At 40.7% G+C, this 12298-nt stretch overlaps 1 protein-coding gene and 1 pseudogene across 6 annotated transcripts in view; one reads left to right on the top strand and one right to left on the bottom strand.

Annotated features, from left to right (window-relative positions):
* SPOPL (speckle type BTB/POZ protein like) overlaps window positions 1–8879 on the top strand; it is a 55123-nt gene extending 46244 nt beyond the window's left edge. For 5 of the 6 annotated variants that reach the window (XM_075530020.1, XM_075530017.1, XM_075530016.1 and 2 more), the window contains 3 exons: window positions 1253–1395; window positions 1495–1548; window positions 4380–8879. In XM_075530020.1, coding sequence (XP_075386135.1) covers window positions 1253–1395; window positions 1495–1548; window positions 4380–4524 — 342 coding nt within the window. In that variant the 3' untranslated portion in view covers window positions 4525–8879. The remainder of the gene's footprint in view (window positions 1–1252; window positions 1396–1494; window positions 1549–4379) is intronic. The other variant, XR_012779379.1, reaches the window with a different exon arrangement.
* Window positions 8880–9856: 977 nt separating this feature from the next.
* On the bottom strand, window positions 9857–10338 carry LOC142424238 (dynein light chain roadblock-type 1 pseudogene; annotated as a pseudogene).
* Between the last annotated feature and the right edge of the window lie 1960 nt (window positions 10339–12298).

The raw sequence follows: 12298 nt of genomic DNA, 5'->3' as shown, positions 1-12298 counted from the left end.
AGAGTGCCGCCTTCTTAAGAAGCTAAATCCTCATCATGTGATCTAGTGGTTCTGCTGTTTGTTTGTCACTCACAGGGGAAGAAAACATAGCCCATACAGAGACGTGCATACGAATACTCACGGCAACCTTTTTTTAGTAGCCCAAAGCAGAAACAACCCACATGCTTATCAACAAGTGAATTGTAATGTATTAATAGCATGGACTAAGGCCCTCTCATGCTGATGGGTTTATGTGCTTGACTACTAGGCAAATGGTTGGCAGTTAAATCTCAGCTGCTCCCTAGGAAAAAGATATGGCAGCTTGCTTCTATAAAGAAGCAAACCAAGGGGCAGTTGTACTCTGTGCAGTAGCATTGCTTTGAGTCAGAATCCACTCCATGGCAACAGATCTACAGTGGAAAACTACTGAGCAATGAAAAGGGGGTTATTGATCAAAAGAAACTGCGTGGATCTCTGAATAATTATAAAAATATTTGTAGTGGAGGAAGCCAGATGCATGAGAATATATCATTCCATTGATAGAAACTCTTAGAAAAGCAAACCTAAACTCTAGTGATAGGAAACATATCAGATGTGTTATCTGATGTGGATAGGTTGGACTGTATGGAGCTAGCAAGAAACTCGAGAATGATGGTTGTCTCCACGGTCTTGCTTTGTAAAGGTTTCATGGGTATATGTGCATATGAGGGGGCTTCAAATACTTTATGGAACATTCCATTCTAGTTCTATTCCATTTTTCTATGAACACATGTCGAAAGCGTAACATACAACAAATATACTTTAAGTCTATAGTTTCTTGCATGTTAACTTTATCTGAATAAAACTATTAAAATACTTAACATAAGCTCTAACAACCCTAAATGTTTTCATGGCTATGAATAGGGTTTGTTTAGCTTAATCACTAATAAACTCTTCAAGGGTGGTCTGGGCAACATGCAGTGTTTAAAATAGTATAGCAGACAAGGACGCATACTGATGGGGAGACTTTCATCAAAATAGGGCTTTTCCACGTAAGCCTTGTGTTGAAAATAAAGACCATAGTTTGCAACTTATGCACATTGAAATTGTGAGTCTTGTAAATATATCCATTGCTATTTTCATCACATTAGGTTAAAGAAATGATTTTAAAGACTTTTAGAGACCCTCACTCCCAAGCCAGTCTGCTGTAACTTTAACTCCTAAATTCAAAGCATGTACGTGAATGCTTAGTGACTTGAGCCAGTGTTCAATGGTCTGTTTTTCTTTCGGACAGTACGCACTGGAACGTCTGAAGGTCATGTGTGAAGAAGCTCTGTGTAGTAACCTCTCGGTGGAAAACGTGGCCGACACCCTTGTCCTTGCAGATTTGCACAGTGCAGAACAGTTGAAGGCACAAGCCATAGACTTTATTAATAGGTGAGCTATGCTTGTATCTCCTTGGACACAGAGCCTTCCACTTTTTTCTGTCCGATTTTGTTGTCGTTTGTTTGAAGTGTTTTTCAATCTTCAATGCAGGTGCAGTGTACTTCGGCAGCTTGGGTGTAAAGATGGGAAAAACTGGAACAGCAAGTAAGATGACATCAGTTTCTGACTTAAAGTTGATCTGCAGAAATGAGATTCAATGTCTACATAGCCTTTGCTTCACATACAAAACATACAGGTCTTGGTGTTTGTTTTATATCAGTTACATGAAGGAAACGGCGTTATTTTATAATCTATTAGACTAGTGGATTCTTGGAGCTAGGCTTTTAGGTAGATTCTATGAAGTGTGAGGAGTGTGCTAATTTATTAAAGGTAGATTCATATGGAATATATGGAAATCCAGAGCTTTAGGACTGATAGAGATTTAATCATTGCCTCTTCAGAAAGTATTTCTAAAAATTGTATTTTCCCCCCATGATTAGCTTGCGTGCCCTACACACGTCTGGAATGCTCCCCGACTGCTTCTTAGGCTCACCAACTACCCTGCGTGAATACTGCGTCATGTTCTAAAAATGCCGTCAATGGGATCTTTCCTTTTCCCTTCTGAAACTATAAGGGTGTAGTACCCAATACATCTTTCTCACCTTCGATCTTATGAAAACATGGACAGGAACCCAGTGATACATCTGAGATCTTTCCTACTTAATACCATTTTCAAGTTCAAAAATATCAATTACTTCAACCTAACATTTTTATGTTAAAAATAATACCCACTATTTTGAATCTCCTTTGCGTACATGCTGCAAAAAATTATTGTTTGAAAGTAATTACTTATAAAAATGAAAATAGCACGCATATTGAGTTATCTACGTGTTTCTGTACAACTAATTACAACTGTAAAGATAATGAAAATTGGATGTTGATAGGTGGTAGGTAACGTGATAGCAGAAGCTGTGGTAGGCGCGTGCCTTAGGCCTGGACATTTATGGGTGGCCTGCTGGAGATGACTGACCTGAGTCTTCAAACATGAAATGGAGTTGGAATAGTTTAGGAAGGAAGGAAGCTGGATCGCAGGTAGAAAGGATAGCTTGGACCCAAGTACTGGAAGCAGTAATTTTCAGACTTGAGTTTCAACTTACGTTGTCTATGCTTTCATAGAATTTATGGTTTAACAACAGAGAAATAGACTTTAAAATCTAATTTCATTAAGAAAACCTTTCTGAGGAAGTGTGGATTTGAGACAGGCTATGAGAAGAAACTAGGAGCAGATACAGATCAGATTCTAGAAGGCTGTGTGGACAACAATAGGGCGCTGAGACGTTATTTGGTGTGTGGCTTGGAAATCAGTAAAACCAGTTAACCTGTGCTTGGACATGGTCAGGTTTGAGATTTAACCTCTGTCCTTAGAGTGTGGAGGCTGGTGGGCGCGGGGTGGAGGGAGATGAAGGGCAGGTGCCAATTCACAAGTTGCTGGAGTGGCTCAGACAAGCGTTGAAAGGTGAAGGAGCCCTGGTGGAAGCATGGCAAAGGGGTTGGTAGAGCTTTGTTAAGTGTGAAGGTTGGCATTTTAAAACTACCAGTCGCTCCGAGGGGAAAAGATGAAAGTTGAAATGTAAATTCAGCTGTTTGGTGACCAGGGGACAAAAGTAAAATGGCAGGATAGCAGACGTTTTGGAGGAGAATCTCCAATGGATGGTAGGTGCAGGCAAGAAAAGGGGCAGAGGCAAAGACACTGCTCAGGGAGAGCTTGTACAGGCGTAAGGTGGACAAAAAGAGTTGCTACAGAATAATCGACGCCTTCGTGAGCAAAGCCATGAAAAGCTGTTGCGTCTCCTCTCGAGTGTCCCTGAGTGAGTGTTAGGGCGGCACCCGAGCAGTCCGAGTCGGTTGTCAGAGCAGGTGCCTACTCAGTGTCCTGGATGGTGGACCTAGGGGACCCCGAGTAACTTGTCTTCTGGAAAGGGGCTGCAGGCCAAGTGAGCTTGGGGGCCTGTGGCTGAGGCCTGCTTTTATACTGTGGGCCGCTGTCATTGTGCCTTCTTCTCTTTAACCCTTCCCTGAAGACTCCTGCATTCTTCTGTGTCCATCACATTAAAATGGCGACTTGGACGTATTTGCAAAGGAGCTCAAAAATCATGTTCCTTTTCAATGTTCTTTGAGCTTGGTGACAAAGAAGTGTGCAGAGGCCCGATGGGGACGGTCAGGTAGAAGGTGAGTTTCCCGATGGTCAAGTTGTCGCACGGCCCGTGCTCCCCTCCGAGGAGGAGCAGGTGCGTTGTCATAACGGACAAGGGAAAACTGCTCGGTGCTACTTTCCCATGAGCGCTGTTCTCCATAATCTTAAAAACCCTTAGTAAACCCCCTGACCGTCCTGTGTCTTTCGAGAGAATCTGTGAAGATGATGCCTTGGGGATCCAAGAAACCAGTTGCCCTCACCTTGTAAGCTGACCTCTCTGCCGTACACTCCTCTTTGGGGTCTTCCTGACCTTCCTTAAACCTGATCTCTCTGAACATGGTTTTACGTGGGGCGTCATCCTCGTACACTTGTTGCAAAGCATCAGTGATGTGGGAAGATGTCCACTTGGGTGTTGCTAAGAATTTGGTATGAGCCCTGATGTCAGAATCATTTCTTCCGGTGGCCCCGAAACCCAAGACAAGCCCATGTTAAAGGGGCGGGTAAGGAAGAGCAGATCTTGCAGGAGCTGGGGCAGCAGGGGCACCATTGCCAGTGGAATGATGGAAACTAGTGTCACATACTTTGAAGGAATAGAACGTCCAAAAAGATTTAATCATTTCAATTGCAACAAGAAATGCCAGTAAGGTAAAGATGTTGTTTTAATGAATTCAAATAGTTTAAATACACAGAGGCAGACATGATCATGTTAAAAACATTTTGAAATCTAGATTTTTTTTAATGACACTGCAACCGTGCATTTTGAAAAACATTCTTACATGAACATGGGATTTGTATGTTACAGCCAAGCAACAGACATCATGGAAACAGCCGGGTGGAAGTCTATGATTCAGTCTCACCCTCACCTGGTAGCAGAAGCCTTCCGAGCACTTGCATCTGCCCAGTGCCCGCAGTTCGGCATTCCACGCAAACGACTGAAGCAGTCCTGAAGTCTCCATGACCTGCAGAGAAATGGAGATGACTTTTCCTCTTCTTGGTCTAGAAGGATTCTAATACACGAACCACAAGCAAGCATTGTTTCTGTTTTCTTGTCCACAGAACAGAAACTGAAAAAGCATATTGCTAGCTTTCAGGTGGATAATTTATGGTTTATTCTTCAGCTTTAAATTAGACTGATTATACTCTGATTCACTTCAAGGCCTTAAATTATCTTCAGTGACTTCTCTTGTTCCTATAATACTTTAATTTTTGTATTGTGCCTTGTCACTTTGACCAAGGCTATGCAGGATTGCACTAGCTCCATAATGCAGTAATGTTGATAACTGAAGATACTAAGTTTCAAAAGGATCTTCCATTATTTTGAGGAAAGCAAAAATGTATTTTATAGGGTTTATCCTATGTTATCTTTTCAAAGGTTAAAATTTAGGTTCTCCTAAAAGGCACTTGTATTGGAGATTACAGGAGTGTCTCTAGTCTACGTTCTGTGAATACAAGAGAACCTACTTGCCTGCAAGGTAAGTTACGGCAATATACACGGCTTCAATTCTAATTTATTTTTTCATTTCAGGGGGCAAATATGCAATGAGTTGGCCCGAATTTTTAGTACGATTTGTGCCGTTTGTATGTAACTGTTCAACAAACTAGGAGAAACATAAACTTTTGCTGTTGTTTCTTTGTGAGTTAATCCAAGTTTATAGTGACTGAAAACTGATTGGTGTTAAGATTTCACCAAGAAAGGATGTTTTGTGCTCGTTTTTTTGGTTTTGGTTTTTTTTTTTTAATTTATCTGTCCTGGTGGTGTAGTGATTGAATCTCTTGGCTGCTAACCAGAAGGCTAGCAATTCAAACCCATCGCCACTATGCGGGAGGAAGATGTGGCCGTCTGCTTCCATGAAGATCTACAGCCTTGGAAAACCCTGGAGGGCAGTTCTACTCTGTCCTGTGGGGCGCCAGGGAGTCGGAATGCACTCAATGACAGTGGGTTTGTTTGTTTGGGGTTTTTCTTGACTTACATTTATATGAAGACTTCTGTAGATGTTAAAAGTACAGATGACCAAATGTAAATTTAATGAGTGGGCCAATTAAGAATGATATATATGCACTTTTAATGTGTAACTTTTGTATGCTGAATGGTACATATATATTTTTTTTCTCCTTTGAGGGAATTTATAACGTATAATTAATCGTGTCTTAACTTTTGAAAGAATTTTTAAAAGACAAATGGAAGCAACTGGGATGTTTATGAAAACAGACAAAAAGGATGTCCTTGATTATACTTAAATTGGTTTGAATTTCAGATAGTCACGGTTGAATTCATTCCTGTTTGGAGAAGGCACCCGAATAATTAAAGCAATCTCGGACAGTCTACTCCTTCTAAAACACTGAACTGCTGTCACTTCCCTGTGGGGTGTGCACACTGATGGAGAAAACCCTCAGCCTATGCCTGCCAGGCCACGTCATGAGACTTCCCCCCTCCCCCACTCCACTCCTACCTTCTCAGTTATCGTTTCAGTTACTTTGCTGACATGGTGGGTGATGTTGAAATTCTGCACAATGTGAACAGGATAAACTATTTACATACATAAATTGCTTTCCATGGGCCAGTTCTTTATTACCAACGAATTTTAGCTTTAAATATATACACATGCTCAGTGTTGGATGGCTGTTCACAGTGGTGGTCTATTCTGCTACGCTGTCCCAGAATAGCAAAAGCAATCGGTGTCAGGTCCCTGCCGCCGACTCATTGCAACCGTGACAATGCAGTGTGCCTCTTAGAGGAGATTGGTGTTTGACCACAAGGGAAAAATGTGTCACTGGGAAAAAAAAAAAAGTGCATACGTCTATATCTTTGCCTGTCTAACTTTGTTCTCCAGATCCAAATTTGTGTAGTTTGTCTAGTGTTTGAATTGAGTACAAAATTGAGGGGAGGGGGAGGGGTGAAGTTTGTTGTTTTAAACTAGATTTTATTTTTGCTATCTTGGTACAATTCTAATATAGCAAAAGAGTGGTTCATATTTATCTTGAAAGAAAAAGTCAAAAAAAAAAAAAAAGAAAGAAAAAGTCAAATTAGCATTTTGTTATCTACAACAAACAAGTTTTAGAAAGACCATATTTCAGATCTTAGTTTCTTTCTGGGAAATTTAATTGAATCGTTGTGTGTTCACTTAAATTTGAAATTGGAGGACTCTGAACTACAGAAAAAGATTTTTACCTGTTACTGGACTCCATCCTATATAAGATATGAATGGGGTTCAGAAGCTCACTTTGCTGACTCCACTGTAAGTGAGCCCATTAAGTTTACAGTGTGAAAGTTAAACCACAGGCATACACTTGTTAATTTAAGATTTTGCTTAGGGTCTTTTAAGAGAAAAATTTCTTCCTCAGGCCGTAGAATTTTGTCATATAAAAATACTAGTGTGTCCATTTTATATCAAATGCACACAAGCAGATTGTGAATCAGTTCAATGCTAGAATCTAAGCTCTAACCATAGTGACTTTGGTAATAAATGGTATTATGAACATTTCAGCTTTTTGTTACTTTAATGTTTATTGCAGATCTTGAGGATTTTATTATAAAGATTTTTTTTAAGTTTGGTAGCACATTTTTTTTACCAAAAATGTCAGACACTGTGCTCTAAATGTAAGCATATCCACATTTGTAGAAATGTCCATGTTTCAGATAATATAATGCCTACCATTCTAACAGAATTGTATGCGATTTGACTTAACTTTTTTAATTTATTATGTATATTTTCGGTGTTGTGGGTTCTTGAGGCAATGAAAAAAAATCTGTTGACATGTTCTGCAGTGAGTGCTCTTAATAGCCTTTCTTATTTCGTTTTTCCTAAATTTTAGACCACAAACATGGTTTTCAATACAAACCACTTGTGTCCAGAACAGTCTTGCCTTTGGAACTATGCCTGCTTTTGGTTCCTTTTTGTCACCTGAATAGGCTTCTCCTTAGCAATGTAGTGAGTGGTCTTAAATGTTACATATTATAGGAATAACCATTGGAGTGTGAATTAGAAACACCATTTATGCGCTTTTTTTCCTTTCACAATTTTAGCCTATGTCGGTATTTTGGAGCACAAATATGAAGGTGCCATAATATGGCGTGCTAACGTTACCTCCTTGAATACTCATGTGTCATTGCCTTGAAATAGTCTTTGAAGACACCCTGCATGTATTATGTGGTCATTTGTGTATGTGTGTGTATGTGTGTGCAAACTTACTTGCTTTGTGTGTGGTAGGTTCAAAAGAATGAATCTCTGAAAATAGGACTCAGTTAAATGTTGAAAGTTCAGGTTAGTTGAAATATTTCATTTAAGTGTGCTTTATTTGGGAGGGACAAGTTAAGTGATAGAGGAAATTTTTGAAAATGTGACCAGTTTATTGCATGATGAAATGTGCAAACAGTGCCTTTTTCAGACGTCAGCTATAACATTAAGTTTGAAAATACTAGCGTTCCCTTACATTGTCATGAATTTTGTTTATTTTTATAGCAGCCCTAAGTTAGCACTTAAATTGTAAAAAGTAGAATTACGGATGTATGTGTGCCCCCTTTGATTTTTTGTGTATAGATTTGAAGTAAGATTTCTTTATAAATCATAAATGCTACCCAGTATTTCTCCTATAATGGGGACTTTGTTCAGTACGTAGCATTGTGTGAAAATCAACTCAACAAGTTTTTCTCATAGGCCTACTTGAAGAGGGGAATTATTCTGACTCAGCCATTCACACTCTTCCGTTGATGAATAAAATGGAAATACTTAACAGAATTAGGTGAGGGGATAGGTAGGTTTGTTTTAGTGTTCTCAGATTATAAAGACAGCACTTTCAGCACACATACGAGTATTTTGGAAGCCTTTTTTTGTACATAGCAAGAGCTCTATTTAAGGTGTCAAGGAATGATGTAAATTTTAAGTCCCATTGAACAAATATTGAGTGCCTACCATATGCAAGACTTCTCTCTTCACTAGAAATGAAATCGCCACACTGTGTCTTCTGTTTGTAGTATGTGGACTTTATGTTTGAAAAGGAATTCTTATATTTAAATCTTTTTCTGTTAGAGTTTGTCATTGTATACTGTAACCCAGTTAATTTTGCCTTTAGGTTTTTAGAATGAAGATGTACCTTAAGTGAGTTCCAGTTTGAAAATGAAAAATTCCGCTACAATTATTTAAAAATTTATTTTGGGAGAGGGGGGCTTGATTTTCAAGGTCCAAATGCATAAAGACTTACAATAAAATTTTCAGCCTCATTTTTAATAATCAGTTGATGTTAACAGTAAGATACATACTTTTTGTATCTTGTTGCTGAAAATATTTTTTGCATTTCAGCACGTCCAGTTAAAATAAAGTTGTTATTACTTATTCACAATTAGTTCGCTTATTTTGTGTTTATTTGAAAAATAGGAAATCTTCATTATAGGTTAGTATGATGCCTTGCAAAAGCACCATCTTTGATATGCTCTCATTTAAATTGTGCAATCTCCTTTCCAACACAGAGAAACTGTATTTTTTAGAACCTATTGAAGACTTACTTTTAATTAGGGAATAGTAACACAGGCATACTAAATGCCTACCATCAATGTTGAATGACTGACTAATATAACACTGCAGATCACCTTTTTATGTAGCTCTTGTCTGAATTTCCATTATCACAATTATTTGCTGCAACCAAAAATGCATATTTGGGGCAGTGTATCTCTCGACCAGGTTAGTAGCAGTAACTCAAGAATTAATGCTTAAGAATTATGGCCAAGATGGCAATAAAAAAGGCATAGTAAATAACCCAGGGCACGTGCATCTACACGCAAACTAGATTCCCCTTAAAAAATAAATAACTCCCTAACAGAATATTTTCTGTGCAGTTGTACAGGTGGTAATGTTCTAAATTCTTATGATCCATCTTGTCTATAAAAACATAGTACTGATATAGACGTACTCTAGCTTCCTAATCTACAGCAGCCACCTCAACACTTCACATTAGAACACTGGGATGCTGTGCTTCCCCCTGCTGCCACCTCAAAATCATGTATTTACTGCCAGAGTAGAGTGGTGGTGTCTGATTGCTTTTTTTTTTTTTTTTTTTTTTTTTTTAACAAGCATTTAGTTTATTTTTAGGTAAAGAAAAACAGACTTTTCCAAGGGTGACATGTGAACTGAAGGTCAGGAGGAAGCAGGTGGGGGCTCCTCACAGCTCTTGCTCCGACCCCTAGGTGCCATGAGGGCGGGGGGCGGGGGGGGGATCTCATGGAAGGAGAAGGCCCAGCAGCGGGACCTCCTCTGCAGCCACAGGTGGGGCAGAGGGTTCCCTCGACAGGTGGGGTGGGTGAGGCAGCAGCTCTCCCTTGGTCACTGGATTGGTTCGAGTGTGTGATTCCATTTGTAGTGGATTGGCATGATTAACGCTTGAGGGCAGGGGATTAAGTTAAGGATGAACATAAGGAGCCGAGTAGGTTATTCGGTTGGATTCTGAACCACAATCAGGAAATAGTCTTTATCTGGTGCAACCATAATTTCATTTTTCTTGGAACGAATTCGAAGAAAGGTGAGGTCATTCTGGGGGTCGATTTCTCGCACAGTGCTCCTGGCCTTCAAGATAAGTTGTGCATGCGGTTGGCATACTGTGCGGTGGTGGGATTGTCCATGGTGCTTTTGATGGGAATGCCTTCCGTGTTCACCACGATGATCCCCTGCACACCCTTCTGGCTCTGCAGTCGCTTCAGGGTTTCTTCCACCTCTGCCATCTCGAAGCGATCCTGCAGCTCCGCGTCGCCAGCACTCGGCCAGGCTCAGGGCCGTCCTCCTGATTGCTATTTTTAAATGGAAGACATGTTGGAAATCTTTGATGTAACTTTGTTAGTAATTTTGTGTAGTGATGTGCTGGGGAGATTTGCATACATCTGCAGTGGATGTTGGTCAAAAGTGTCATTGTTTTAATTATGACTGCTTACTATTTCCACCCCTGTCTCTTGCCCCACAACTTTAGTCCTTTTGTAAAGGATTCAAGTATCCTTCTTTGCCAGCCCATGAAATCATAACCAAATTCCAATAGATCTAATCTTTTTGCCCAAAATTCAAACCAGACCTTAATAAAGAATAGAGAAAAATGGGAAGGTTGACAATAAAAATGGCAATACAAAGCCAATCAGTACCTCGAAAAATGACTGCCTTGCTGTAAAATTATTTCCATAAGCAGAAGGTTTTAGAACAGCGGTTCTCTCGGTGGGGGTGGGGGGGTGACCCCAATCCCAACTACTAAGTGGACACCTGCCCCTTCCCACAGAAGAATTTATTTCAAAAAATGACATTGAATCTGCAGCTATGGGAGAGGGACATAGCTGATCAGAGCACACGGAAACAGATGAAGGGGGAGGAGGAGAGTGGAACACATCCTGCCCCACCAGTCCTTGAGGACAATGATCCCAATTAGAGCAGCCAGTCCCCAGAGAGGACCACATGGCCAGCCCCACTATGAGACATGACGCCCCTCACTGACCCATACCCCTACTGGGGACAACACCGGAGACTGGGAATTGCACCCGATCTGATCGCGCCACATCGAGGCAAGACACTAAGGGGGTGCAACAGCACAGCAAGGGAATGGAGCGGCGAGGTCCCCAGGGAATGCTGAAGGTGGACTTTGGGGCAAGGGCGTCATGTCCCAACAGACTGGACTGGAAAACACTCCTAAAGCCCAAAAAACGACCTTTGAACTAAATACAAGCTTTTTCTTGTTTTGTTTTTTTGTCATTAGTTGTATATTGTTACTTGGTTTAGCTCTGTCTTGTTTCTGTGCATGTTATTATCTCCACAGGCCTGTCTAAATAAGATAGGCTGGATGAACAGTCTGGAGGAGAAAACAACAGGACCAACAGTTCCCTGGAGACATGGGAGAGGGGGAGAGGGTGAAAGGGAGTGTTAACAAACCCAGGGACAAGGGAACAACAAGTGATCCAAATTGGTGGTGAGGAGGGTGTGGGAGGCCTGGTAGGGCATGATCAAGGGTAATGTAACTAAGAGGAATTGCTGAGACCCTGGTGGGGACAAAGCATGATAGTGGGACAGGAGGAAGGTCAAGGGAAGTAGAGGGAAAAGCTGGGAGGCAAAGGGCATTTATAAGGCCTAGATAAAGAGGTACATGTGCAAATATATGTATGAGGATGGGGAAATAGATCTATGTGCATATATTTATAGGCTTAGTATTAGCATGGACATTGGGCCTTCACTCAAGCACTCCCTCAATGCAAGAATACTTTTCTTCTATTAAATTGGCATTCTGATGCTCACCATCCCAACAGAACCGCTGAAGACAAAGCAGGTGAATAAGCAAATGTGGAGAAAGCTGATGGTGTCTGGCTATCAAAAGATACAACGTCTAGGGTCTTAAAAGCTTGAAGGTAAACAAGCAGCCATCTAGCTCAGAAGCTACAAAATCCACTTGGAAGAAGCACACCAGCCTGTGTGATCACGAGGTGCCAAAGGATCAGGTATCAGGCATCAAAGAAAGAAAAATCATTGTGTGCTCACCTCCGTGATATGATCGCTGAAGACAAATGGGTGCTTAAGCAAATGTGGCAAAGAAAGCGGATGGTGCTGGCTACCAAAAGATAGTGTCTGGGGTCTTAAAGGCTTGAAGGTAAAAAAGTGGCCATCTAGCTCAGAAGCAATAGCCCACATGGAAGGAAGCACACCAGCCTGTGTGATCACAAGGGATCAGGTATTAGGCATCATCAGAACAAAAAAATTTTACCATAGT

This window comes from Tenrec ecaudatus, chromosome 13, assembly GCF_050624435.1.
Source record: "Tenrec ecaudatus isolate mTenEca1 chromosome 13, mTenEca1.hap1, whole genome shotgun sequence".
Lineage (NCBI taxonomy): Eukaryota > Metazoa > Chordata > Mammalia > Afrosoricida > Tenrecidae > Tenrec > Tenrec ecaudatus.
Note: the sequence above shows the minus strand (reverse complement) of the source record. Positions and strands in the feature narration are given on the sequence as shown.